This window comes from Castor canadensis, chromosome 8, assembly GCF_047511655.1.
Source record: "Castor canadensis chromosome 8, mCasCan1.hap1v2, whole genome shotgun sequence".
NCBI classification, from domain to species: Eukaryota; Metazoa; Chordata; class Mammalia; order Rodentia; family Castoridae; genus Castor; species Castor canadensis.
Genome location: NC_133393.1, coordinates 46,735,840 through 46,763,737, shown reverse-complemented (window position 1 = coordinate 46,763,737; position 27,898 = coordinate 46,735,840). Strand labels below are relative to the sequence as shown.

At 42.1% G+C, this 27,898-nt stretch overlaps 1 protein-coding gene across 1 annotated transcript in view; it reads left to right on the top strand.

Annotated features, from left to right (window-relative positions):
* Positions 1 to 27,898, top strand: part of Bmp6 (bone morphogenetic protein 6) — a 147,377-nt gene that overhangs the window by 115,434 nt on the left and 4,045 nt on the right. Inside the window, exons 2-4 of the mRNA XM_020172702.2 lie at positions 3,273 to 3,465; positions 16,413 to 16,561; positions 17,319 to 17,516. Of these exons, the coding sequence (XP_020028291.1) occupies positions 3,273 to 3,465; positions 16,413 to 16,561; positions 17,319 to 17,516 (540 nt within the window). The remainder of the gene's footprint in view (positions 1 to 3,272; positions 3,466 to 16,412; positions 16,562 to 17,318; positions 17,517 to 27,898) is intronic.

Here is a 27,898-nt window from a genome sequence, read left to right as displayed (position 1 = left end):
ATCTCTGTATACCTGTCTGTGAGCATCTGCCAGAATCCTTTTTTTTTTTTTTTCTATTTTTCTCTTGACAGGGTCTTGCTATGTAGCTCAGCTATTCTTGAACTTATGACCCCCCTGGCATCTCCACCAGAGTTCTGGGAATCACGGGATCAGGATTCTTCCTTAGTTATAAACATTGCCTCTCACCATTGGACAATCATTATTCTTAAGAATGACATGCAATCTCTCCCCTCCTAGCATGGTCAGATTTCCCTTCTCTCTTCTCCTGCTCTTAATCTCTCTTATCCTCTCCTCTCTTCTTGTGTTAGTTATCTATTACTGTAAAACAAATCCCCCCAGGCATAACAACTGAAAATCACAATACATCTTCTCTCAGTCCTGTCAGTCCTAGTCGGGTTCAGCAAGCTGGTTCTCGTTCATCTTTCATGTAGCTGGATGGTGGCTAGTGCTGGAGTCATCCAACGCTCCAATGGACAAGACATCCAGGATGACATCTTACCAACCGAAGTGGTTGGGGACTGGCTGGATGGTTCATTCTTCCTCCCTCCCTCTCACTCCCTCCCTTCTTCCCTCCTTCTTTTCCTCTCCCTTTTTTCCCCCTCCTCTTCTATCTTACTTATCCATGAACTTCTGTAGTTTGGGCTTCCTCACAACATGGAAGTATCTGGGTAGTCAGATTTCTTACAATGGCAGCTGTCTTTGCCCGTAGAAGTGTCACCACCTAGCTTAGGAAGTCCATCAGCTCTACCATTCCATTGGTCAAAGCAGGTTACAGAGTCAGCTGAGAGTGTTGTTTCATTGGGGTTGTTGCTCTTCAACAAAGTCAATCTACATTTCTCTGTCACTGAAATCTTGGTCCCTTTCTCTACTCTCTATAATTGAAATATCTTAGTTATTGTCATATATCTTACTTCACATTGTCTGTAGTAAGAATGATTGAAAGAAAACTTTGAGAATTCTTACGCATGCTCTCTAGTGGAGCTTAGAAGTATATTTCATTTAGTTATATTAAAATTAAGCTCTCTAAAGTCTTTACAGAAAAGCCTTGTAACTATTTTTTTTTAGAAAGTCTTTTTTGGGAAATCAGATTTGATTCATTTTTCACCAAAAACAATAAGGTATCAAACTTAGAAGGTGGATCAGTTTTAGGGAAAAGTGATCCACTGTCCCGTGTGGGCGTCCTTGGGTGAACTCCTCAACAATACTGCTTTTCATGCCTGGCCAGTAATTAGTAAACCTACTGTCTTATTGGGACTGAACTGTGATTTGCTTTCTGATTGGACCTTTTTTACTCACATTCAAGCTCTTACAGAACCAAGGTTTTTCTTTCTTGAACTCCCAAAGGATGGAAAAAGAAAAAAAAAAAAGTTCAAATCTGAATGATTTGTTTAACAATTGCGTGGCGATTTTGGAAATTCTTTGTTGGAAACATTGTACCCATAAATGACTTAACTTTCCTTAGTTTCTATGAATGCTTTTGGAACTTTGTTTCTTCTAGAGAGTTACTAGGTTTTTTGTTTTCTTAAAGTTGCTAGATCACTAACACTTTTCTCTGATAGTTATAGAAAACAATACATGTGGGAGGAAGTGGCAAATAACTTTTTTGTTTTTACCTATAAGCCCTAGGAAAACTGGGCCGTAAAGGACTTATTTGCTCATGAGGTTTTGTTGGGTTTCCATTAAGAAAAAACGGAACAGGAACAGCGGGGAAGATGTGTTGCCTAGCTGGGAAACAGAGTCAAAGGTTTTTGGAGGAAGCAGAGCCTCCTTTTTTCTTTTATAGCTATTGTGAGGTAAGCCTCTGGGGTTGAAACCATTTCTCTCACACAGGACTTTGTATAAACATTTGAAAGCTGACTCTGAAACAGTAATTGTAGTTTTCCTTATTTTGTCTTAGGAAAACAAAAGTTTTATTAAAAATAATTTTCCCTACCTTTATTGAGGTATAATTGACAAATAAAAATTATGTATATCAGAAGTGTACATGTTTCAGTCTACAGACCCATTGTGAAGTGGTTACCACTATCAATCTAATGAATTTACGACTTTTTGTTGTATTTTTGTGGTGAGAATATTTAAGACATACTTGCAGCAAATTTCAAGTATAAGATATTATTAGTCACCTTGCTTTACACTAGGTATATAAAATTTGTCAGGCAAAACTGAGCCTTTATGCTTTTACTAACTTCTCCCAAATCCCCTCCCACCCGATCTGTTAACGCCGGGCAACCACCATCCTACTCTGTGCTTCTAATTCAACTTCCTAGATTCCACATGTGAGTGATTCCATGTGGCGTTTGTCTTGCTGTGCCTAGCTTATTTCACTTAGCATAACCTACTCCAGGTTTGCCCACATTGTCATAGGCGGCAGTATTTCCTTCTTTTTTAAAGGCTGAATAGTATGCTATTGTGCACTTAAATCACATTTTCTTTATCCATTCATCTACAGATGGAAAACTAGGTTGATTTCATGTGTTTTTTCAAAGGAAAACCTTTTAGATTCCATCCTTTTCCTGACTTGTTTTTCAATGTAAACCATTAGAAAACAGTAAGGGACACCATTGGTAATTTCCTCATACATCCTCCTTTTCCTGCCTGGGGTGTCCTGGCAGATTAAATGGCACTCCAGCAGCTTCCAGTGTAGGTGGTGCCTCCCCTTAGTCATTCAGCCCTTTGCTCCCACCAATAGGGGGAGGACAGGGCACCGTTTTCTGTGAACCTTTACCCTAAACCCCTCAGTAAAAATGTCCACTGGACAACAAGCAAAATTCACAGACCCCTGGAAAAAGGCGCTGTCCATCCCCCAGCCCCACTCCATGTCATGGTTATGGATGGTGACACATGAACAAAACTGAGGAGGGAAAATCAGTGGGAGGAAAGGGGGCTGGGAAGGGCCAAGATGGGCACCGGCACCTACATCGTTACTTCATTCTCACACCTTTCCCCACAAAGTCGTGTTCTCATTTTTGCTGATGAGAAACCTCAGGCCAAGAGCCTAACTAATTTGATCTCACGCAAATTAGTTCAATCAAGTATCCAAACTGAATACAGCCTAAGAATTTTGTGTCATCCTTAAGTGATGCAAAGGATTTTGACCTCAGCAACCCTGAAAGCTTAGCCAACATTGTTTTCTCCACCCCCTGGTCACTGGAATCCACCACTGGTAACTGCTAATCCACTTGTGAAGTAAGGTGGGGGAACGTTCATGAGGTGAACATGTGACACTTAGTCAAGTAACAATAGTTGTCACTCTCTCTTGTTTAATCCTATAGTGGAGTACGACAAGGAGTTCTCTCCTCGCCAGCGACACCACAAAGAGTTCAAGTTCAACCTATCCCAGATTCCTGAGGGTGAGGCGGTGACGGCTGCAGAATTCCGCATCTACAAGGACTGTGTTGTGGGGAGTTTTAAAAACCAAACTTTTCTTATCAGCATTTATCAAGTCTTACAGGAGCATCAGCACAGGTATGAAGGCTCAAAGGAAGCCCAAAAGGTGGGGCTGGCTCCCATTTCTTACCCTCTGACATTACATGACCCCAACTGTGTCTGTGGCAGGCATTTTGGAGTTCAGGGGCAGTCATGAACGTAAAGAGGACGTTGTTCTGAAGGGTAGAGTTTAGATATTTTGCTGTCTTTTTGTAAACAACAAGCCAATGAGTAGTGTTTACTAAGCACCCTTGTGATCAGACAACTGTATGATTTATTGGGAATAAAATGTTTCCCAATATTGTTTGGTCCCCACTTTGAATGATGTATGAGGCTGCCTAAAATTAACACACACATTAAAATTATATTAATCTTTTAAAGTGATGCTAATTCCAGTAACTGTGAGGCTATGTATTGTGCACCTAATATACACGCACATGTTTATCTTCGAGTAAGAGTGTGCAACAGATTTTTTTTTCCATTAGGATACAATGGAATGGTAGATTTTTTTTTCTTCCATATGCTTACATCTTTCTTGTTTTCCAAAATAAATTCAGACCATTTTACAGAAAAGCTTCTATGAAGTATGTTCATGGGACTGCCTAGCTATAATGAAAAACTCCCGTGGAGCAGTTGTTGGGGGATGGGAGGATAGAAGGATGAAGTGTGACAGTCCTTAGTTCAAATCTGTAGTACACAGAAAAGAAGCCAGTGACTTTGAATTTTGCTTAGTAAGTAGGGGTCAGTTTAGCAGTTCACTGAGAACAGACCCACGGTGTATAGATTAGCATGGCTCTGTAGTTTATAGTATACACAAGGTGGAAATTAAGCTATTAATAATGACAGCCTGACAATTATATGGTAGATAAAAAGATAAAAATGAAGGAAGAGAATATATGGGAGAGGGGGAACAGGGAAACCCACATCACAGGCTCAAAAGGGATTGGGAACATTTGGTTTTATAAACCAAGTCTATATTCTTGATTTTCATCTTGGAAGTCTATTGACTGTTGCGGGTTTGTCACAAATACGCACGTTGAGATCACAAGGAAGAGATCACTTGGGCCATGAAAGGTTTATTTCAATCTTAAAAGCACCACTAGTGCCTGGCCCTTCTGTACCTTCAAGTCTGTTGTGGGAGGAATACAAGAAGGAAGATGGAAAGGCAGGTATTGAGGACATGCCATGGTATTGAACTTACACACTGAGGGTTGTAGGTGAATACTTACCCAGGACAGTTAAGTAATAGTAAAATAGAGCCATTGTGGTGTCCTTATAAGACCAAAATTCCAGAATGAGAGGGAGGTTTTCTGATGTCTGATTTTGACTGTGCAGTAGAAAGCAAATCATTGTCTTTTGATGCTTTGGAGTGAATTGGTCTTCAGTGATTCTTGGGCACTGCGTTACCCATTGACTTCTCAGTTTTTTCCAGTATTGTTTTCTGGTGGGAATAACCCACGGGCACTGCTTTGGCTCAGAGGTTTGCTTGGAACATGTGGTTTTCCCTCTCCTGTGGGAAAAGCATTATAGTAAAAACACTAAGCTGGAAGCTTAGTGATTATGGGATTTTTCAAAATTATTTTTTTAAAAAGAAAGCTAACAGGACCTTTGTGAGGTTTATACTGAACTCTAGCCAAAAAAGAACAGCTGCCTTGTGCTCAAGATGATGGTGACATACTTTTTTGAGGCCAGCAGTGAGTTTGGAAAACAAAATCCCGAATGGTCCCAACCTTGGAAAGCTCTGTGTCAAAGCAGAGGGCTGCTCTTTGCCTTCTAGGATGGGAGCATTTGGCAACTGGATTTGTTTAATTTTTGTGCAGAGGAGAGGGAAAATACTGGGGAATTGGGAAAATTTCATGCTTTTTAAGGGTTGCAGTTGGCTAGGGCAAGGTTTTCTTATCTGTGGGCCAGGAGCCCAGGCCTCCTGCTGCTTCCTAGCATTCTTCCAGAGGCCTCCAAACTTAGCTGCAGGGCTTCTTCAGGGGGAGGGTTTGATCTCTCCATCTGTACCATCTTGGGGTGTCTTGGTGGAAAACCCTTTTCTAGGCTTGTAAAGAAACTTATTTGTCTAATCTGTGTTTAAGTGAAATTTGTAGCATTTGGTGGATTCACTTAATTTAGCAAATGTTTGTGTTACAAAATATTTTGCCTCCTTGATAAAGGACCAGGGTAGTTTCAAGTTTTTATGTTTTGCTTTTTTTCTTCCTTTTTATTTTATTTTGCAGAGCTGAGGATTGAGTCTAGGGCCTCAGGCATGCTAGGCAAATGTTGTGTTGGGTTTTCTGATCTAAAAGGCAGTCAGAAAACCTGACCTAGAGGTGGTCAGCGAGGATTCTTGGAAGATAGGCCTTTGCTGTGCTCTCTGCACAAACATGTTTGTTTGATTAAAAAGAAAATAGTTGGACCAGGTAAGTTATTTTTTTTAGTGGCTATTTGAATAGATGGGGTTTTGAGTAAAATTAGAGCAACATTGTCACTTTCCTCAAAGCTTAAGAATAAGTGCTGGGATTGAATCTAAGCAATGGAAAGATCCATATCCCATTGTTTGTTGTGATATCAACTCAACTGTTGACACTAAGTTCAAGTAACACTGGACACCCTTTGCATTTTATTTCATTTAAAATTTCTTTCCATGTTTTTGTTTGATGTTTATATTTTGAGTTTGGTTCAGTGTTTAGTATTATAGGTCATTATGTCTTCATGATATTGGTAAAAATGTATACTTATATAGAATTAACAGTTTGAAAAGGCCTTAATCTACATTCTCTCTTGGATTTTATATGATCCATCAGATAGACAAGGCAGGCATGTCATCTTTGAGAGAAGGAAGTATGGCACAAGCGATGCCTAAACTATTGTTTGCTATGCTTTCTAAAAGTCCCCCAATGATGTGGGGACTGTCCCCAGGAAAGGTACCAGGAAGAGGTAAGCCATGTCCCCATACCCCCACTTGGGGGGATGGGGTTGATGACATCCCAGGGATGCTCTGCCTGTTGTATTAGAAGTGGAAATGTGTCTATTAGAATTCAGGCCCGGCACTATGGAAATCAGTATGGTGCTTCCTCAAAAAATAACCAGACCAAAAAGGGCTGGAGGTGCGACTCAATTGGTAGTGCACCTGCCTTGCAATCATGAAGCACTGAGTTCAAGCCCAGTACCACACACACACACAAAAGTAGAACTACCAGATGATCCAGCTATACCACTCCTGGGTGCACCCAAAAGAGTCATTCCTCATACAATATAGATACCTGCACACCCATGTTTATCACAGCACTGTTCACAACAGCCAAGTTATGAAATCAGCGAGGTGCCCACCAAGGGATAAATAAAGAAAATGTGGCTACATACACAATGGAGTATTATTCAGCCATCATGAAATTATGTTGTTTTTAGGAGAATGGATTAAACTGGAGATCATTGGTTAAGTGAAATAAGTCAATCTCACAAAGACAAATGTTACATGTTTTTTTGCTCACATGGGTTCCAGGGGAATAAAAAGGATATGAAAATAAAAGGTGGAAACTACCAGGATATGGAAGTGGAGGGAGGAAAGGGAGGGCAATTGAGAAGTTATTTTTGTATTTTGATCTTGCATCTAGCAGCCTTGAAAATGTGCATGTTGATTCTAATATTTTTTTCTGTATATTCTATATTTTTCTGTGTATTTCTGAGTATAATCATACCATCTATAAGTATCAGGTTCATTTTTTCTTTTCTAATTCTATATTTTTTGTTTGTGTTTTTCTTCTTTATTGTGCTAGCTAAGAGGTCCAGTACAATGTTGAATTTAATTCAGCTTTCAATCAGACGTCTAATCTCAGAAATTCCAGTGAGATTTTTAATCTCAGGGGGAAGATTTACTAATTCAGTATTAAGGATGATGGTTGTTGTAAATGTTCCTGTAGATTCTCTTTTAGGAAATTCTCCTCTATCCTTAGTTTACTAAGGCTTTTTCTTTATTAGGAATCGTCTGGAATTTTACCTATTTTTTCCCAGAATCCTTTGATTTGGGATGATTGTGTGATTTTTTTTTTCTTTAAGGTGTTAATTTGGCTACCACATTTAATGATTTTCAAATGTTAAACTAACTTCACAACCTTGGAACAGGTTCAGCTTGTGGTTTATTACCCTTTTTATGTAAGGCTGTATTCAAAGACCATGTCTGGATCATCTATGAGTCTATTTCCATTATCTTTTTATTCCCTTGTTTTTTTTCTACATTTATTTCCTAGAATGTCTAATAACTTTTTGTTTATTAAGTTTTAGACATTATTTAATAAAACAGTTCTAGATATTGTTACCTCCTTTAGACTGGAAGTCAGATAAAATACAAACAATTCTTGTTCTTGTTGTTGCAGTTGACATTGGACTTCAGGATTCATTAGAGTGCATCTATTTCTTTCTCCTATGGTTACTGCCTTGGAGGTTTCAGCTGAAAGTCTAGGATGCTTACCAGAGACCCTCTTCCTTGATGGGCTCTGAACTCCAATTTTTCACTCCCCAGCATTGTGAGACTGCCAAAAGTTCTGATTTGCTATTAAGATTCTAAACAGTTTCTTTCAGCTTGTTTTCTCAGCTTCTCATCCATGTATACACAGCTTAATATTTGGCAAATATCTCAAATGAAAATATTGGTGTTCAAGTCAGCCAGAACTTGAAGAAGAAAGGGACTGCCTAGAAGTGAACCCATGCTTCTGTGAGATTACGTTTATGTGTTCACTGTTACACAGCTCCTTATCTCTGGGACCTTACCCTCACGTTCTAGTTGCCTTGACCTCTTTTTAAAAATTATTTAAACTCTACCCTTAGCCAGTGATACTGCTCCAGGCTCTAGGCTGCTGCTGTCCGTCTGGTGTATATCTCATGGCAGGAATTTACAAATGCTCTGAAATGAACAGGCAGCTGCGAACACAAGGCTCACGGGGCATTTTCCCTCTGAGGTCTTCGTCTTCACCCACCAAGTGTTGCCTGGCTAGGTTGCTCTAAGATGACTTCAAGGAAGTTTGGTTTTTTTGTTGTTGATGCTAATCCATTATTTTTAGTTATTTGTGGTTGCAGTGTTAGTTTGATATATCATGGCCAGAAGTATGTCTCTGAAGAGTAGTATTTTTAAAATTATTTTCATTTGGAAATTTTTTAATTTTGCAGTTATGGGGTTTGAACATAGAGTCTTGCACTTGCTAGGCAGATGCTCTACCACTTGAGCCACTCTGCCAGCCCTGGAAATCTTTATCATGAATGTGTCCCCTACATGCTGATGCCTGTGTAATTAACCAAATGTTGCTGTTCTGCAGTCAGTAATTGTCTGTGGACCCAGTGATTGATTCACTTCTCAGGATCTAGCAGTCATTTCTGTAGAAGAGCCTTCCTCACGGACTAATGGCTCTATGGACTTTGTTGGATTTTCAGTACTGCCTGCTGTAGTGAAGATAAAAATTCAACCTTTTAGATACCTGAGATGGCTTCCCCTATGAAGAGAAGGGCAAATTTGAGAAAGCTAGGATGGGAGGATAATATAATAGTTTGTGGAGAAGAAAACCAAAGCCTTTTATCACTGTGTCTAGCCACACCTGCTTCTCTCTGTGTGTCTGGCTTTCACAGCTAGCATCCTTGGGGACTCCTGAAATCTTACTGTTGATTTGATAATCTTTGGCTCCCTTGCCGTGGGCCTCAGGCAAGCAATGAACTTTTCAGTATTTTTTCCTTTGCACTTGAAAAGGGGATAATACACCCGCCCCACAGCTCAGGTTATATAACGAATTAGTTTCATCTTCCCAGTTAAGTGAATATTCCTTACACCTAGAATGATCTGCCTCAAACAAAACAAAGTGGAACAAAACTCAAGAGGCCTCCAGACCTTGTTCTTCAGCCTGTTTATGTTCTGTTCTTTGTAAGGCATGGTGTAGAATTAAAGTTATCATTAAAAATCACATATACTCCAGAGCGCTAAGATAGGTTATGGTGGAGGGGAGTGACAGCACTATATTTTGGAGACTGCGTATCCATTTGGTAAACTTTAAAAAGAAAAGAAAATAGGTTCTTATTTCTGGAAACTGTGCCTTATGTATTATTCATCCTAGAAACAGATTGCTTTGGTTGCGTGCATCTCTGCACAAGGCTTTGTAGCTTTGTGGGAGGCAGGTCATATTAGTGGTTAGGATTAATTTCTGAAACCTCTCTTAAAAAAAAATCAGAGATTAGCAGTATTTTAACTGGCTCATTTCTCCATGTTGGGCAAGGATGTGGAAATTTCGGCCTGTGGAATTAGAATATAGATTTGGGTAACCTGTTTAAAAGTGGCAGGAGCCTTTGCTGAGTTTGAGCTTATCACTGGGGTAGGCTGGAATAGATTCCAGCGTATCGAAACATTATTGTGTTTATGGCTGAAGAGGAAAGGTTAGGAAGCCATGAGCTTAGTGAAGAAAGTGAGTGCCTCCTCACCCTCTCTTCCTGTCTTGGACACATATGAGCAAGTCTTCTCAAATGCTGCTACTTTGGACTTGATCTTTCCTATGGTTCTGCTTATTGACCTAACTTGATAGCTCTCCCGGCCTTAAGCCAGTCCATAAGACAACCAAACTTATTTGTGGACCAGCCTCCATCTGATTTGCACTGTTTAGGGAGAGGAGCAAGATATCCTGAGAGCAGTTGACCTTCACCTTTTGGATTACAAAGCAGGCAATGGTCAAATGGTCATCTTGGTGTATTTAATGAGGAGCTTGTGTGCTTTGGGTTCGTGACTCCCAGAGAGTGCTCCTCAGATTAACAGGGCCAGCATCATTCAAGAACCTGCTAGAAATGCAATTTACCCCAGGCCTGCTGAGCTAGAAGCTGCCCAGGGGAGTCCGACATAGACTACACTGGAGGACCACTGGAGTGATGGTTAAGAGCATGTATAACACATGGGCTGAATGACTTGGGTTCAAATCCCAGCTGTACATAGACTGCCTGTGTGACCCAATGGGCAAGTTACTTAACTTCTTGGTGCCTCAGTTTCCTCATCTGTAAACCTGTGCTAATATTGATAATATGTATTTCTTGTGATGCTGGTGAGAAGGACATGTAACAGCCACAGAGTAAACACTATTAGTGTTTGCTACGTTGGTATTCTGTACTTCATCTGTAGAAAATGAAACAGAGTTTCCTGGATCAAGGTGTCTCTGACATTTAAAACATCTCTTTATGCCATGCTAGCCTTTGAGGTGAAAATTGAGTAATGTCAATTGGCATGAAATCAATTAAAACTTAACCAATTATGTAACAATATTTATTTACCCTTACTACTTAAATTCATGGCTGGCGGGAGGAGGAGTCATCAGTTTACCCTGGATCATAGTATTCTATTTCCAAATTTCCTATTCCTTATTTAGTGATAAAATTTTAAACATAACCTGTACACTATACCTTACATAAGGAAAAAGTACAAAGTAAAGGCTCAATTGTCATATTTTCCCTAGTGATTTTTAAAAATTTTTATTCTACTTGAAACCTGAATTTTCTTTGTTGCATTGAGTTCATTGGTGTATGAATGTTGTTTTGCATCTTAATTTGCCATTGAGTCCAGATACACAACAGCAAAGATTCGTGTTACGAAGAAATACAGAAACAAGACTACAGAAGTACCTTATAAAATATTTCACATCTCTGCTTATTTCAACCTATAAATTCCATGCCATCAAAAACATTTTTTTTTCCGGAAAAAGTTAGTAGTAAACACAGTTACACTTTGGTAGGGTAGTGTGGTCTTAATGGATGCAGTCTTATCGGGAAAGGGACCTATGCCTCCTGCCGATCTCCAAGGATGAAGGAGGGAAAGAGCTACTGTGTTTTGCCCTCAAGGTTCTGCACCCTTAGAGACTGTCTCGTGGGAAAGACTGTGCAGGGTAATCCTGACCACCTACTCCAACTCTCTCAGTCTGTGAGTAGCATGCTAGACAGTCACCTTTAACTCCAGAGTGAATTTCAAAGATTTCTAGAAATCTTTAACTACATGTATTAATTGTGAAGAACTCCATTTGCCCAGGATGATTACAATATGAGGAAAATCATACTTAGATTTGGGATAACATTAAGAAGAGTAACATTGCTGTCCTTTGGACGTGGAAACTTTGTTCATTGTGCAAAATGGGACCTGAGTTAGTTGACAACAATATGGTCAATAGATGCCTTCAAAATTGCATGTTTCTGGTCTCAAGATTTTCTTTTATGGTGTCATAGCTTGAGTGTGTTGTCTCAGTGGGAAGGTCCATGTAATCCATTTGTGGTGATTTGGACCAGACTAGAATTCTTTATTTGGCAGTGACCAATATCAGATACGAACATATCTCAACTCTGCCCAATGCGATTTAGAAGAATCGGCTGCATCTTTACATTTTATTTGATGCTATAGTTCTCCCCCCACCCCTACCCAGTTCTGCAGATGTAAGCAGGCGCTCACATGTGAGGCAAGCACTGTACCACTAAGCCATACCCCAGTCCCACTTGAGGCTCTACTTTTATAGTCAGTAGACTAATAAGGCCATGTGTCAGTAAAGAAAAGTAAAGAGATGTGGGTCAGACCAGAGCCCTTTTTGTGCTTCATTATCAACAGTATTTCCTAAATGTTCTGAATGTGAGCCAGTGGAAAAATCTGTGCCTTGAAAGCATAATTCCTTGTCCTGGATCTGCAAATGTGTGTCTTAGCCTGTTTTTTGCACTGTAACAGAATATCTGAGACTGAGTAATTTATAAAGAACAAATATTTATTGGCTCACAGTCTTGAGGCTGGGAAATCCAAGATTGAGAGTCCACACCTGGTGAGGGTCTTCCTGCTGTTTTACCCTATGATGGAAGAGGGAAAGGCAAGACAGAGCAAAAGGAAGGTGGGATGAAGTCATCCTTTTATCAGGACACTGCTCCTGGGATAATAGCATGAATCCATTCACAAGGACCCAGCCCTCTTCCAGGCCCCACCTCTCAACACTGTTGTTTTGAGAATAAGTTTCTAGCACATGAACTTTGGGGGACACATTCAAACCTTAGCAGGTGTTAATATTCTCATGCTGAATGATGTTCTGCTTGGGAGAAGTAGGTCAAGATAGCAGGATCACTGGGATTTACTACAACAAGACTATTGCAGCAAACCTATCTTGTCTTTGCTGCATGCACCTCTCATCCCCACCCTGACCCTGATGTGCGAGGACTACTCTTGATTTCTGACTCTTTGCCTGTCCTGTGTCTCTCAATGCATTTTCTGTATCCAGCTGACTTTGGCATTTATACACAGTAGGTTTTTTTCCCTTATTCCTTATTCTGAGCCCTTTCTCTTACCTTTAGCCTGTAGTCTGTACATGACATGACTCTGCTTTTTATGTAGATGATAGCTAAGAGCCTTGGCTCTGATTCAGTTCTGCTTATCTCTCTAAACACCTGTGAAATTTACCAGTATCAAAAATGGAGTCACTTATGTCAAACTATAGCAAAATAAAGTTGGTAGGCCACAAAGGAGATGTCATGCACATGTTCCAAGAATTATTGCAAGGAATTCCTTCAAACTACAGCATTCCAGATAAGCCTCTTTTATAACGACATTTGCCTGACAGTGGCTGTCTCTGTCAATGAGCCAACTCCTGCAACAAGCCCCCACAACCAATCATCTCCTGTTTCCAAACTGCTGGACTTTCTTCTTCTAAAAGTTTCCCTTTGCCCCAACTTCTTGGGATGCCCCTATAGTCCATCACAGCATACTGTGCACATCCCAGATTGCAATCCCCTGCTATTCTCTACTAAAGCCTTTGTCTAGAGGGTTAGTCTCTGTCTCTTATTTCAAGTTGACATACTGTGTGACCTTGAGACCCTCTCTAGGGCCCCCTTTCCTCTGTTCTGAAGAGAGGTAATAATATAATCTGCCTTTTAGGTGGTCTGAGGAGTGAAGGAAGCCTTGGCCCAGTACCCCTAGCTTGGGAACACATTGTAAATATGTGTTGTTCTCTGTCCCACTTTGCCCAGTTATGTTAAGTCTGTGCATCCCACTCCTCCCCTCCCCTCCAACCCAAGACCTCCTCACTGCCATTGGACCACAAATATTTAATCTGTCAAGGCTCAGCTGATAGACTGTGTTTGTTTAACAGGTCTCATAAGCAGTGAGAACTGGCTGTACAGTTAGAAAGTGTGCCACAGAAATGGCCATGAATTATGGGGGCCCCAATGTAACTCTGTAGCAGAGTGGGGATAGAAACCTGGTCCCTCATGTCTACTGAGCACCTTGAACCATGTGGATTCATGATAATTAATCCTTTTCATCAACTCTCTTCCCCTTTGCCCCAAGGTCCACTTTGAATTCATGTTCTCTCTCTCTCATTCCTGCATGCTTCTCTTTCCTTTTCTCTCTTTTTGCATGATGGTTTTCTGTCTCATCCCCTATTTTCTCCTATGATAAGCTCCCATTTCATTTATCATAAATCTCACTCTAAAAGTGAAAGCTCATCCCAGCTTTTTCCTACCAGCCACGTCATACTTATACTTTGGACAATATTTCCTGGCATCCTTTGGTTCATCCTTAAAAACTAGGTGCCTGTCATGTCATGAAGCTCTGTAAAGAACAACTGACCCTCAGCAGTAGCTCCAGACACAAGGAGCAACCTTCCATCCTGAAGTTCTCACTGGGCTTGGCTCGAGAGGGCCAGCCAAACTCTACCCATCTGACATGAATATGTACTGTGCTTCTTTCAGCACCAGAGCTCCTTTTCCCACAATGCTATTCATACTGTCTGTGTTATTTCTGGAAAGGGTCTTCTACAACCTTCCAGAATAGAATTTAGGTCTTTCTACATCAAACTTCAAAGCTTTGGACTCACAATCCCCTCTTGCTGTTTTCCATGAACACCCTCTGTCTCCCTGGTCACAGTTGTTGCCCCAGTCACAGGGGGTACTTTGTCCACAGGGGGTGTGACACATCCACACTGGGAACAGCTTTTAAGAGAGCAGGCCTGAGCATGGCCCCTGCAGACTCTGCTAAGCAGCTGAGTAAACTTATAGCTTTACCTACTGTTGAGACTTGGGAAAGCTGACAGTAGACGTCCCTTGTAACTCAAAGCAGCCATGGAAGCAAGAAAAATTGTTTGTTTCCCATCTAAGAAATCTCACATTTTTAAGATGTTTTACTGGCCTCACAACATATTTGATGGAATGGAGGTGAATTTCATTCATTTGTCACAGGTCATCTGGTAATAATCTAACCTCAAAAGACCATGTGTCATGATGAAAAAACTTTCTGAATCAAAGCTAAGTCCTTTCTTTTGTTCTTTCACTAAGTTCTCCCATTTGCTGGCTTGTGATCCTGGCTGTGTGACCATGACCATAACCTTGTGTCTCAGTTTCTCTAGCCGTAAAGTAGAGATAATACACTCTATCTAGTATTTACAATTATTATAAAGACTGGGGAAAGCAAAGTACACGAAAGAACTTTATAATTAGTTTAAAAGTACACCATTAGTATTGTGACACTCAGCTTACATTTAGTATAGGTTTAGTATCTTTCATCCAAAATACTTGAGACCAGGAGTGATTTGAGTTGGGGGGTCTAGACAAAAATTTATTTTGTTTTCTGTATATCTTATACACATAGCCTGAAGGTATTTACAGAGCTGTGTTGATGCAGCAGACACCTAGTTTTTATGTAATACTTTTAGTGTGCCTGTGTTTTGATTGCACCCCATCGCATGAGGTCGGGTGTGGAATTTGCCATCTGTGATCACATGTTGGAACTTAAAAAGTTTCAGATTCAAAGTCATTTTGGACTTTGGGTTTTCAGATTAGGGATACTCAACTGGTAATTAATTCTAGTAGTTTCTATCACTGTAAGGTATTTCAGCAAAATACCTCAAGCACCAGAGGATTTTAACATTTTCATGGCCAAAGTGTAGCCCTCCCTGTGGCTGGAATCTCAGGCCATTTCATTACAGAGGCCCTGGAATATGAACTCAGATTCAGATTGTCCCCCAAACCCTGTAAAACGACTAGCCTCTGTCCTGACCTCTCCTAGCACATGGGGGAGCAGTAAGAAACCTGTATGCCATCTTACCATGATCTCTGGAGTTATGTTAATTGAAAACTGAAAAATATAATATGTCCTATACAATGACACACACCGGTAGTCTCTGCTACTCAGGAAGTTGAAGCAGGAAAATTACTTGAGCCCAGGAGTTCAAGGCCAGCCTAGGTAACATAACTTTTGGTGCCGAATGGAAGGAAAGAACTTGGAGGACCCCAGTCACAGCTCACAACTGTAGTGGGATGACCTTTAAAACCCCCGTAGAACATAGGTCCCATTCCGCAGTCCAGGTGAAAAAGGACTCAACAGTAACCCCAAAGCATTCAGAGGTCTTAATTAAACAAAAGAATGGACGTAACTCAGAAATGTGACATGGCTTATTTCTCCTTGTTTCACAGGCACTAATGACTTTCTGGTCATGATTTTTTAAAAATGTATAAGCAAATCACATCCTTATAAGTAGTGCTTACATGGATCCTGACTTCATTCTGCATTAAGCCTGATCCTCACTCCCTGCCTCTTACTTTTCTTTTTTAAAGTTGATTAGCCAAAAAGTAAGCTATTAACCAATAAATAGCATCCTAAGTCCATAAAATAAAGTAATGCAATGATAAGATGAACTAAATAAACATTGAAACAAATGAAATAATATTTATTTGCAATTTACTCTAATTTCAAAAAAGATTTGGTGTAAGGAGCAATAGCTCTTAGTGAAGTCAGAGGCACTTCCTGTGTTCAGGTGACAGCGGATGTCCCCAAAGGGCTTTGTCATGTGTCTGTGTCTCTCCTAATTGTATCATGCTTGTGTGCCATGTGGTGTCATACCACACAGAGCCATGGCACGTCACACAGATGGGTATGATCTGACTTTGACATTTATCCGGACGACAAGACATGACCCCATGAGAATGAGTGCTGGGCACTCACCCTGCTGTTCTTTCTTTTCTTTCAGAGACTCTGACCTATTTTTGCTGGACACCCGAGTTGTGTGGGCCTCTGAAGAAGGCTGGCTGGAATTTGACATCACAGCCACTAGCAATTTGTGGGTGGTGACACCACAGCACAACATGGGGCTCCAGCTGAGTGTGGTGACACGGGATGGTAAGTTGTGATTCCTGTGGTGCCAGAATGGAGCCCATAGCCATTCTCATTCATTTCCTCAGAGCAGTTGTGGTAGAGCTGTGCCTCAGAGTCCAGTCCTCGGCTCCGGGTGATCTCATTTATGGTTCCCTTGTGACAGTGTTGTCAACCAAAACCTTCTCCTGATGATTCCTAGCAAGGACTTAAGGACAGGCGGGACTATCCCCGAGGGTCCACGAGTAACCATGGGAAGACAGCTTTACAGGCCATGGCAGGTGGGGGGATGTTGAGGAAAAGGCAGGTGTGCTGTGTGTGCAGCCTAGTGGTACAGCACTTACCCAGCATTTGTGAGACCCTGAGTTCATTGCCCAGCACTGCACAAATAGAAAGAAAGGCAAGAGCTGCCGTTGAGCCCTGCCTGTCGACTGGGTTTGCCGAGGGGACCTGTGTGGAACCCTCTCCACCCAAAATCATAAAGCTCAATTCCGTGTTGCTTATCCTGCCACCCAGTTACCTCACTGAACTGGGAGGAATAGGGTTAGAAAGAAATTGTGAATGTGGATGAGTAAGACAAGTAAATACAGGAGAGCTGGAGTTCCCAGAACTCCTTGGTTGGATGTGTGTGTCCTTGGAGCCAAGTGAACTTGGGGAAGCCTGAGACCTCCCCTCGCCCTCATCTTTATTAGCCTGCAGGAGATAGGAAGAATCACTGAAGTGTGTAGGCACAAGACTAAGGTTCCCTGGAATAAGGAGACGCCTGCTTTGGTTTGCATTCAAGGGCTCCACATCAACCCCCGTGCAGCAGGCCTGGTGGGCAGAGATGGCCCTTACGACAAACAGCCCTTCATGGTAGCCTTCTTCAAAGTGAGTGAGGTCCATGTGCGTACCACCAGGTCAGCTTCCAGTCGGCGCCGACAGCAGAGTCGCAACCGCTCCACCCAATCCCAGGATGTGTCACGGGTCTCCAGTGCTTCAGGTAAGTGTGACTGAGCCCTTCATGCCGAAGGTGTCACATGTTGAACTGCTTCTGTCTGGCAAACTCAGTAGCCCGTGGATCTCCTATGGGTGACGGTTAGTTAGCATGGTCACAGGTTGTCTGCGTGGATTCCTAGGGCACTGGGACTGGAGTCCACAAATTGTTACCCCGAGACTGAGTCTCCAGGCAGCCTAACTGCCTGTTTATCCAGACAGGCATCTTTCTGTTTGGTTAGATTTCTCAGCTCTTTTCAGTTCCATGAATCACGGAAACACGTTGATTTGTATTTCTAGTTGCTGGATGCCTGGGGAGAGGAGGCTGTGACATACAGGTTGAATGTTCCTTATCCAAACTGCTTGAGCCAGGAGTGCTTCAGAGTTTGGAAATATTTGCAGATAAATAATGAGATATCTAGGAAATGAGACTGAAGTCTAATTACAAAACTATGTTTCAGATGCATCTTACACACAGACTGAGGTTCATTTTATACAGTATTCTCAGTGCACTGTGTATTGACCGTAACCCATCGAATGAGGTCATGTGAGAGATTTTCCACTTGGGATGTCATGTTGGTGCTAAACAGATTTCAAATTATGGAGCACTTTGGATTTTCAGATTAGGGGTGTTCAAGTTGTAGAAACAAACTCTCTTTGTGTAATGTGAACTTGTGTTTATCAGTGCTCTTGCCTAGAAGTGATGGAAAGTCAGACAACCTTCTAAAATGGATTTTATCAGCTCACTTAACTGGGAAGTGCAGAGGTTCTGTCTGTAGACATGGCTGAATCCATGAGCTCTGATGGTACTAGGACTTTCTCTCTCTTCTTCCTTTTTATGTATTCCTGATCAGTGGCATTCTCAAATAGACTATCTCTCTATGCAGTCCAGGAAGGCAATTCACAGTTCCAGGATTTCATCACCTGTGGCAACCTCACTCTCAGCTTGAGAGCCCCTCTTCCATGGTATCTTCAGCAGAAAGCTAGGCTATGATGCTCTCTATGGTTGTATTAGCTTTTGTCATGAGCTCCACTCTGAGCGCCTGCAGGAAGTGCTCTGATTGGCCAGGCCTGCACTATGTGCTCACCCAGGAGCTAGGGACTGAGTCAGCTCCATTCTGCCAAGAAGAGGCAAATTGAAACTGAAAAGCCCCAAGTGACTGAGGGTCAGTTCTGTGGTGCTTCCAATGCTAGGCCCTGGAAGGAGGTGGCACAGAACGACACTGGTGGAAACAGGGAGGAGGGTGGAGCAGACATTCCCTATGGACAACCAGACACAAAGCACTGAAGCAGTATTGACCTCAAATCTACACATCTGTTATGGTGAAGCCAATGTTCAAGCTCTGGTTTCCTTTGGCTGTGTAAGTAGCATGGGAGTCGAGTGTGAAATTGAAGTTTATCGTGGGCTTTGTCATCAGAACTTGCTGACCTGACTGCTATCCTGTGACTTTGGGCAAAACTCATCTGTTTCAGCTTCTGTTTACTCCTCTATAGTGGGAATGACGAGTGTCTTGTACACTTGCTGGAATAAAGTGAAATGCATGTTCTCTAATTCATAATAGCCCTTGGAGATGAGTTACCTGCAACTGTAGGAAGTAGGTGCACCGGGTGTGTGCTGGGGTCCAAGGAAATAAAATACTTGGAGAAGATGTGTTTATGTTCCCAGGATGGAGTTTATAAATGTCACTTGCAGTGCCCAGAAAGAGTTAGTGCAACTTCCCAGAGTACCCTACCTTTTTCTGGGAAGAAGTGTCTCCTAAATTTTAGGTTGTGACTTAGTAAGTCTCTTGTATCAGGAACTTATCTGTAGAACTTGATCCACTGCCCAGTGGGACATGACGTTTTGTTTCTTGTCCTGGTGTTTCTTGAAAGCACTGCACAGCATGGGTGTTCCTGCATTTCCCACTAGAAACAGTCAGGGTTGGGGATTAAAAAAAGAAGAAGAAGAAGAGTGCTTTTTTCCTTTTCTCCCTTCAGAGGCAGACTGCTGAATAGTTAATAACCCACATCTTCCTCTGGGGCACAGTGGCAAAGTTTCCTAATGGTACGCTTCAGTTCATTCATGAGCTGTGGTCACTGTGGTACTGGGACCCTTAGACACAGAGGCATCTCTTGAAATCTTGATTGCTTTTTCAAATTAAAAGTTCACTTGATTGATTCAACACCTGCCCTGCCCGCTCAATACCACACACCAGTTTCTTTTAATTAAGAAAACGTGTTGTCTCTGATTTGAGTTTTAACAATGTCACCCAATTATGATTTTCCAAGTCCCTTTCAACTGTTTTTTTTTTTTCAGTTTGATGAGTTAAAATTAAATATGGATATCAAAGTTAATCTAATTTGTAATGAGATACAAATGCCCCAATTTTTTTTTCTTGGTCTTATGACCCCCTCACCATCTCCCAACCCAGTCCCTCCAAATTTGCTTTGTTCCTCTCAGTAATACAGGATAAGTGTTCATACTGAATCCCTCCGGCCTTATTTTAAAAGTCCCAAGAAAGTACTATTATAAAGACCCTGTCCAGTGATCTGACAAATTGCTCATGTTTGACCCACCAAGGTGCACTTTATATACTGGCTCTTCTTTATTTATTCTTCCGTTAATGGGAGTGGACATGCAGAGGGAGAGGTTCTTCTCCAAGAAGAGATTCCCAGAAAGATGGTCTGATACCTGGAGAGGTGGATGTCTGTCTTCTGTGCTCCCTCCAAGCCCGTGGGGGTCCAGAGGTTGCTGGGCCTTTGGCAACCAGATCTGTGCTGCTGAGTCAGAAGAGTTGCATCTCTGGTGTGGCTCCAGCAGACTGTCCCTTGTAAATCCTGCTGGAGGCTGAGGCAGAGATTGCTGTGCCTCTGCTGCCCCCCTCGCCCTGTCCATGGTATGCTCCCAGAAAATCAGTTCTTCTCCACAGAGTGACCACGTGCAGAAGTGGCCCACAGGGATCATCTCACATCTGGGTAGAGAAAATAACATTCTTCAAATCTCTGTCATCAGACTGAAACACAGCAAGGAAATTCATGGCTATTTTAGGAACTGAGCTGAGGATGCTGGAGATGGCAAGATGAGTCCAAAGGAAGGAGCCAAGAGTCTATCTACCATCTACCTGCTGCCCACCAAAACCTATTCTACCTTGGTACTTGGCTTTCAGGCTGGACTTCTGAACACATGCACTGGGCAGTAGGTTTGGAGGGAAGTCTCTCTGGATGGTTTACACGTGCCCTCGCTTCTCTGCAGCTGTCTGCTCCAAAGGAATGATGGGTGTTAGCTGGGTTGTGCTTTTCCTGTAGAGTTGGACAGCCTCTGGATGTATCTTTCATCATTTTTATGCATGTTTGACTAGTGCTGGACCAAGCTGCTGCAGCCCACTAAATCTGGCAATTCTTTTTCAGCCTCCAGCTCTTTTTTTTTTTTTTGGCAGTACTCAGGTTTTAACTCAGGGCTTCCCACTTACAAAGCAGGCACTCTATAGCTTGAGCCATGCCTCCAGCTCTTTTTGCTCTGGTTATTTTGGTGATAAAATCTTGCTTTTTGCCAATGCCAGCCTGGACTGCAATCCTCCTATTTTAAGTTTCCCATGGTATCTGGGATGACAGGCATGTGCTACCACACTCAGCTTTTTTCCACTTAGTTTGAGTCTCACCAACTCTTTTTCCCCCTGGGCTGGTCTGCAACTACAGCCCTCCTGATCTCAGCCTCCTTTGTGGCTGGGATGACAGGGGCACAGCACTGCATCCAGTTGCCTTGTTTTCTTCATAGAGGCAATAAGCAAGCAAATAGTAAATAATTTTCATGATTTCAGTGGCCATAAGTGCCCACTGCACCCAGCTGTTGGTTGAGAATAGGTTCTTGCAAACATTTTTTCCCAAGCTACGATCTCCCAAATCTGCGCCTCCCAAGTAGCTAGGATTACAGACAGGAGCCACTGTGCCTGGCCAGCACCCACTTCTTATCGGCCCACTGTACTTGTGGTACTACTCTTGGGTCCCTTCAGCTAGAGTTTGGTAGTCTGTATCTACTGTCATTCTCCCTCTTTTAATTGTGTCTCTCTTGGCCTCCATTATTTTGTCTTCTGGGGGACTGTGATACCCCTTGGTATCCAGGATGAGGCCCATGAACAAATGGCCTTGAAGGATGATTCCCTTTGGGAATTCTAGATTGTGATAAAGCAGCTTTTCCAGGGTCTTCCCAAGACATCTCTGAGGGGGAGGAGGTAGTAAATGCCATCGCAAGTCCCTGAGTGAGTCTGAGGTGTTTTGCTGCATTAGCCCACAGGGTCCTCACTTTGTCAGATGATGGGTGTAATTGTTACCTGTCATGTAACAGTTCAAGCAAAACTGGAGTTGCCTCTTGTTCTTGGTGTTTATACCTATTGTCAGCACCCAGCTGTGTCACCTGTCTATGAACTAGCAAACCCTGAGACCCTGTGTGTCTTTGAGTTCCAGACTGTCATTACTCCAGTGTACTGGTGAGCGTTTCTTAGAGTCGATTTTCCTTCATCTGTCTCCCACCCATACAGATGTGTATTTTTAAGGACCTTGGGGAGAATGTGGCTGTTGGGCAGTTGGGTGGCCTGTTGATCTTCTTGTTAATAGCTCCACACAGAGTCATTCAGTATGCTCCATCCGGAAAGAGGCAATGGGAACCTCTTCAAGCACTTTATTATGACTATGTAAATTTTTTGTGGAACTGGGGATTGAACTCAAGGCCTCCTGCTTGATGGGCAAGCACTCTACCACTTGAGCCGTGTTCCCAGCCCTTGTTATTTATTTTTAGATAGGGTCTCATGCTTTTGCCGGGGATTGGCCTTAGACTGTGAGCCTCTTACCGCTGCCTCCCTGGGATCACAGACATGCATCACCACTACTGGCTTGTTTGTTAACATTGGGTCTCACTTTTTCCCAAGCTGGCCTCAAACTGTGATCCTCCTGTCTTGACCTCCTGAATGGCTGAGTTTATAGGCGTGTACCAATTTTTTTGCTATAAATTTCAAGGAGCTCTAGTCCACAGACTCATCTTTTTATTTTTATTTTTTGTAGGACTGGGGTTTAAACTCACAGCTTTGCATTTGCAAAGCAGGTACACTACTACTTGAACCATACCTCCAATCCATTTTGTTCTGGTTATTTTGGAGATGGGGTCTCCCAAACCACAAACCACTTCCCCTTGAATCTTGAGGGTGTCAGATTCTTAATGCTGTCCTTAGTACTTCATCATTGGTTCCCTGAGTTGGGGGGCCAAGGCTGAGTGTGTTGACTCACCGTGGAATCCGAGGTTTATGAGGAATAAACATGGCTCAAGTGCTGCAAATTACAGGGTTACTTCTTCATAGAAGTAGGGAATTTTAACTTTTCATTTTCAGCTTAAGTTAAAATTTTAGGACCTGCAGCTCAGTTTGCAGATACATTGGTTACCAAATAGAGGCTGTTCAGAGCATCCTAAATGAAATCATTTCTTAATTCTCCACAGATGTGAATGACAGGTGTGGAGTGAGTGATTTAAAAGTTACAGTTATTTCAAACTCCACTTTTATCATGCTTTTGACTCTTTTACCATTAAACCTTTTTTAGGATAACAGTTATCAAGAGGTAAAACAGACTAGAAAGTTCCCTCTTCCACTTCCTTAGGTCCATCCCTTGCAAAATGGGTAGCAATGGAAAAAGGCAGGTCAGGCTGACCATCTCTAATTGGAAAATCCAAAATTCAAAACTTTCTGAACATCCTGCAGCACTCAAAAAGTTTCAGATTTTGGATTTTCAAATTAAGGATACTCAACATGCTCTATGGCAGATTTTCCAAAATTTGAAACACTTTTTGTTCCAAGCATTTCAGATAGAGATAATAAAGAGAGATAAATAATTTGCCAATTACCAACCCCTGGAAGGGAACAGGAGATCAGGAGGCTACTCAGTCTAGGAAGTGACAGAGTGAATAGAAGGTACTTAGAGCACAGGGAGTCTTAGAGTTCAATCTTTTAGAGAAGACTTGTCTATTTGTATTAGTTATTTTTGTAACAAATAAAACTGTGACCAAAACACCTCAGAGAATAACCCAGGAAGGTTGTTTTTAGCTCACAGTTTCAGGGGTTCAGTCCATGGTCACTTGGCCCAGGCTTTTGGTGCCCAAATGCTGGACTGCCTTGAAATTTCCTCCTCCAGATCAGTCATCACTTTTCAACTTGGCCTCCCACAAAGTCTCAAGATATGGACAAGATGTAGACAAGTTCTTTGCTACATGTAACACAAATGGCCTCTGGTCCAGGTTCCAGTGGAGTCCTTGTTCCCATCTGAAGCCTCCTGAGCCTGGCCTTCACTGTCCACACTCGCATCAGCATCTGGTCTTTTGAGGACCCACTAGAGCTGTTTGCAGTATTCTAGGGCTTCTCTAGCCCTTATCTCCAGACTTTTCCAAACTCCTCCCACAAACCAGTTCCAAAGTGTTAATAACCACTTGGTCAGCAGCCACCCTACTTCTCTGGTATCACTTTTCCGTATTAGTTACTTTTGTGTCACTATGACTAAAACACCTGACAGAACAATTTAAAGGAGGAAAGATTTTTTTTGGCTGATGGCTTGATTTTCGAAGTTCTGACCATGGTTGCTTGGGAAGCCCATGCACTTAGAATGAACATCACGGTGGCAGAAGTGTGTGGCAGAGGGGCTTCTCTTCCTTGTGGCAGACAGGAAGCAGAGAGCGAGGAAGAGACTGGTGACCAAGTATACCTTGGCCATGAGGTCACTTGTAGTTACCTACTTTCTCCAGCTGAGCTCCACCTCCTAAAGTTTCTAGAACCTCCCAAAATGGCACTCCCAGTTGGTACCAAGTATTCAACACATGAGCCTGGGGGAATAATTTTATGTGCAAACCAAAGCACTGTTTTTAAAACAATTCTGTATTATTTTATAAGCCAGGAAAAAGTTGAGACAAGACCAAAGCTACACTCTGATTACATGGAGCCCAAGGAGATCTGGAACCTTAGAATAATATAGAATAGGACCTCATTGTTACTCCAGAGCTCACCCTGCGCATTGTAAACAAAATCTAGACTCTGAAAATCAAGCTGTCCTCACCCTCCAATCTGTTATAAGATTATTAACAATCAGAAATCAGGATCCTAGTTTGGTCCCCTGGCCTCCCTTAGTGTCAGTGACATAAGGAGCTGGCTTCTCATACATGTCCCACAGTGGCCACATTGATTCCGTGGGGTGAGTGGGATAAGATGGGGTTGATAAGACCAGAGATATGGGAAGGGCAGCCAGGCCCGTGAAAACCGAGGTCCTGTTTAACAGCCACTGTTTTGTTCTTGTCCTTGTCATTCTAGAAGAAAAGGGAAATAAAACTAATCAGTCATTCCCTCTACAAAACAAGCTTAGTCTGGGGAGAGTTTGTTGCCTGAGCTCATAAAAGCTGGGAGAGGCAGCGTGGAGCCTGTCAACTCTCGTCATGCTGGTTGTTTTCCTGGCCATATGCAATGTGCTGAGCAGGAACAGTCTTGCTGCTGGATACAGTCTATAGGGTCAGCCCACGGTGGCCCAGATAGCCCTCTGCTTGGGAAGCACAGCAGGTAGGCTGCCAAACCCTGGGGACCTGGGCTGGGCCCTGGCCAGGGGACTCAGGTGCCTCCACTGCCCTGGCGCTTGCCCTGTGATGTTTGCACCTGCAGTGTGTGTGTGTCCCTGGAACCTGGCAGCACCACCTCCCAGCCCCATGCCACCCTGAAAGTCAGGTTTCTCTACTGACACAGGTTCCACAAGGCAATGGAAAGCTGTACGGTGAAAGGCAATCAGTATCCTGGTAAGAGCTGAGCTGAAAACCCATAGTGTGGGGAAAGATTCTCTTCTCATTAGGAGGGACTCCAGGGTTACTTTCTTCTAGTTATGGAAAAAAACTGCCCCAAGAATATTTATGGTTGTTAGGTTTTATCACCTGCTGTTTTAACAGTTAACCACCCCCCCACCGCCCCAAAGGTGGATTTCTCTTTGGGTCACTCTCTCAAATAATACAGGGTGAAGACATTTCATTAGCTTTGATGCAGCCATAAGTTTGTGCTCCAGCTGCCCGGGGACAAAGTGGGGAGCTGCTTGTCTAGGGAAATGGGGCCCTGATTCTCCCTGTAGGAATTCACCTAAAAGCTGGGTAATCAAACAATAAATGTCTACATCTATAGTTAAGAATGAAATTCCAGGCTGGTAGAGCCATTTTTATATTACTTAATTTTTAAATGTGTATTTTGTTAATTTTGTGTTCCTTTACAGGTAATTTTCTTCTGATATTGGGTTACTTTGGAGAATTTGTTTGAGATGCTACCGTTTCTGCTGGTGGACTGGCTTAAGTAGTAGAGCGCCTGGCTAGCAAGCATGAGGCCCTGAGTTCAAACACCAGTACCACCAAAAAACCAACATCAACAACAAAAAAACATGGTGTCAGTGAGATGCTACCATTTTAGCAGATTTAGATAAGAATTTATTTGATCTTCTTAGGACTCATTGTACCTTTTCATTTACAAATGTTTGCCAGGCTGATGGAATGGCTCAAGTGGTAGATGACCTGCTTAGCAAGCATGAAGCCCTGAATTCACTCCAGTACTGCCAAAATTAAAACAAACAAAAAATATTTACCATTCTTCAGTTTTGGAAAAACCCTACCCATTACATCTCCAAATATTACTGTGCTCAGAAATCCATATAAGAAATATGTTGAACTTTTCATTCAGTCTTCATTATCTCTTTATAGACAGCCTTAAGTTTTCTGGCCAGTTGATTCTTTGCCATATTTGAAGTGCTTTCTTCATTTTTTTTAATTTAGTTTTTTTTTATTCATATGTGCATACAATGTTTGGATCATTTCTCCCCCCTTCCCCCACACCCTCCCTTACCCCCCCCCGCCCTCTCTCTCTCCCCCCACCCCCTCGATACCTGGCAGAAACTATTTTGCCCTTATCTCTAATTTTGTTGTAGAGAGAGTATAAGCAATCATAGGAAGGAACAAGGGTTTTTGCTGGTTGAGATAAGGATAGCTATACAGGGAGTTGACTCACATTGCTTTCCTGTGCATGTGCGTTACCTTCTAGGTTAATTCTTTTTGATCTAACCTTTTCTCTAGCTCCTGGTCCCCTTTTCCTATTGGCCTCAGTTGCTTTTAAGGTATCTGCTTTAGTTTCTCTGCATTGAGGGCAACAAATGCTAGCTAATTTTTTAGGTGTCTTACCTATCCTCACCCCTCCCTTGTGTGCTCTCGCTTTTATCATGTGCTCAAAGTCCAATCCCCTTGTTGTGTTTGCCCTTGATCTAATGTCCACATATGAGAGAGAACATACGATTTTTGGTCTTTTGGGCCAGGCTAACCTCACTCAGAATGATGTTCTCCAATTCCATCCATTTACCAGTGAATGATAACATTTCGTTCTTCTTCATGGCTGCATAAAATTCCATTGTGTATAAATACCACATTTTCTTGATCCATTCGTCAGTGGTGGGGCATCTTGGCTGTTTCCATAACTTGGCTAACTGTGAATAGTGCCACAATAAACATGGCTGTGCAGGTGCCTCTGGAGTAACCTGTGTCACAGTCTTTTGGGTATATCCCCAAGAGTGGTATTGCTGGATCAAATGGTAGATCAATGTTTAGCTTTTTAAGTAGCCTCCAATTTTTTTCCAGAGTGGTTGTACTAGTCTACATTCCCACCAACAGTGTAAGAGGGTTCCTTTTTCCCCGCTTCCTCGCCAACACCTGTTGTTGGTGGTGTTGCTGATGATGGCTATTCTAACAGGGGTGAGGTGGAATCTTAGTGTGGTTTTAATTTGCATTTCCTTTATTGCTAGAGATGGTGAGCATTTTTTCATGTGTTTTTTGGCCATTTGAATTTCTTCTTTTGAGAAAGTTCTGTTTAGTTCACTTGCCCATTTCTTTATTGGTTCATTAATTTTGGGAGAATTTAGTTTTTTAAGTTCTCTGTATATTCTGGTTATCAGTCCTTTGTCTGATGTGTAGCTGGCAAGTATTTTCTCCCACTCTGAGGGTGTTCTCTTCAGTTTAGAGACCATTTCTTTTGTTGAGCAGGAGCTTTTTAGTTTTATGAGGTCCCATTTATCTATGCTATCTCTTAGTTGCTGTGCTGCTGGGGTTCCGTTGAGAAAGTTCTTACCTATATCTACTAACTCCAGAGTATTTCCTACTCTTTCTTGTATCAACTTAAGAGTTTGGGGTCTGATATTAAGATCCTTGATCCATTTTGAGTTAATACTGGTATAGGGTGATAAACATGGATCTAGTTTCAGTTTTTTGTAGACTGCTAACCAGTTTTCCCAGCAGTTTTTGTTGAAGAGGTTGCTTTTTCTCCATTGTATATTTTTAGCACCTTTGTCAAAGACAAGTTGGTTATGGTTGTGCGGCTT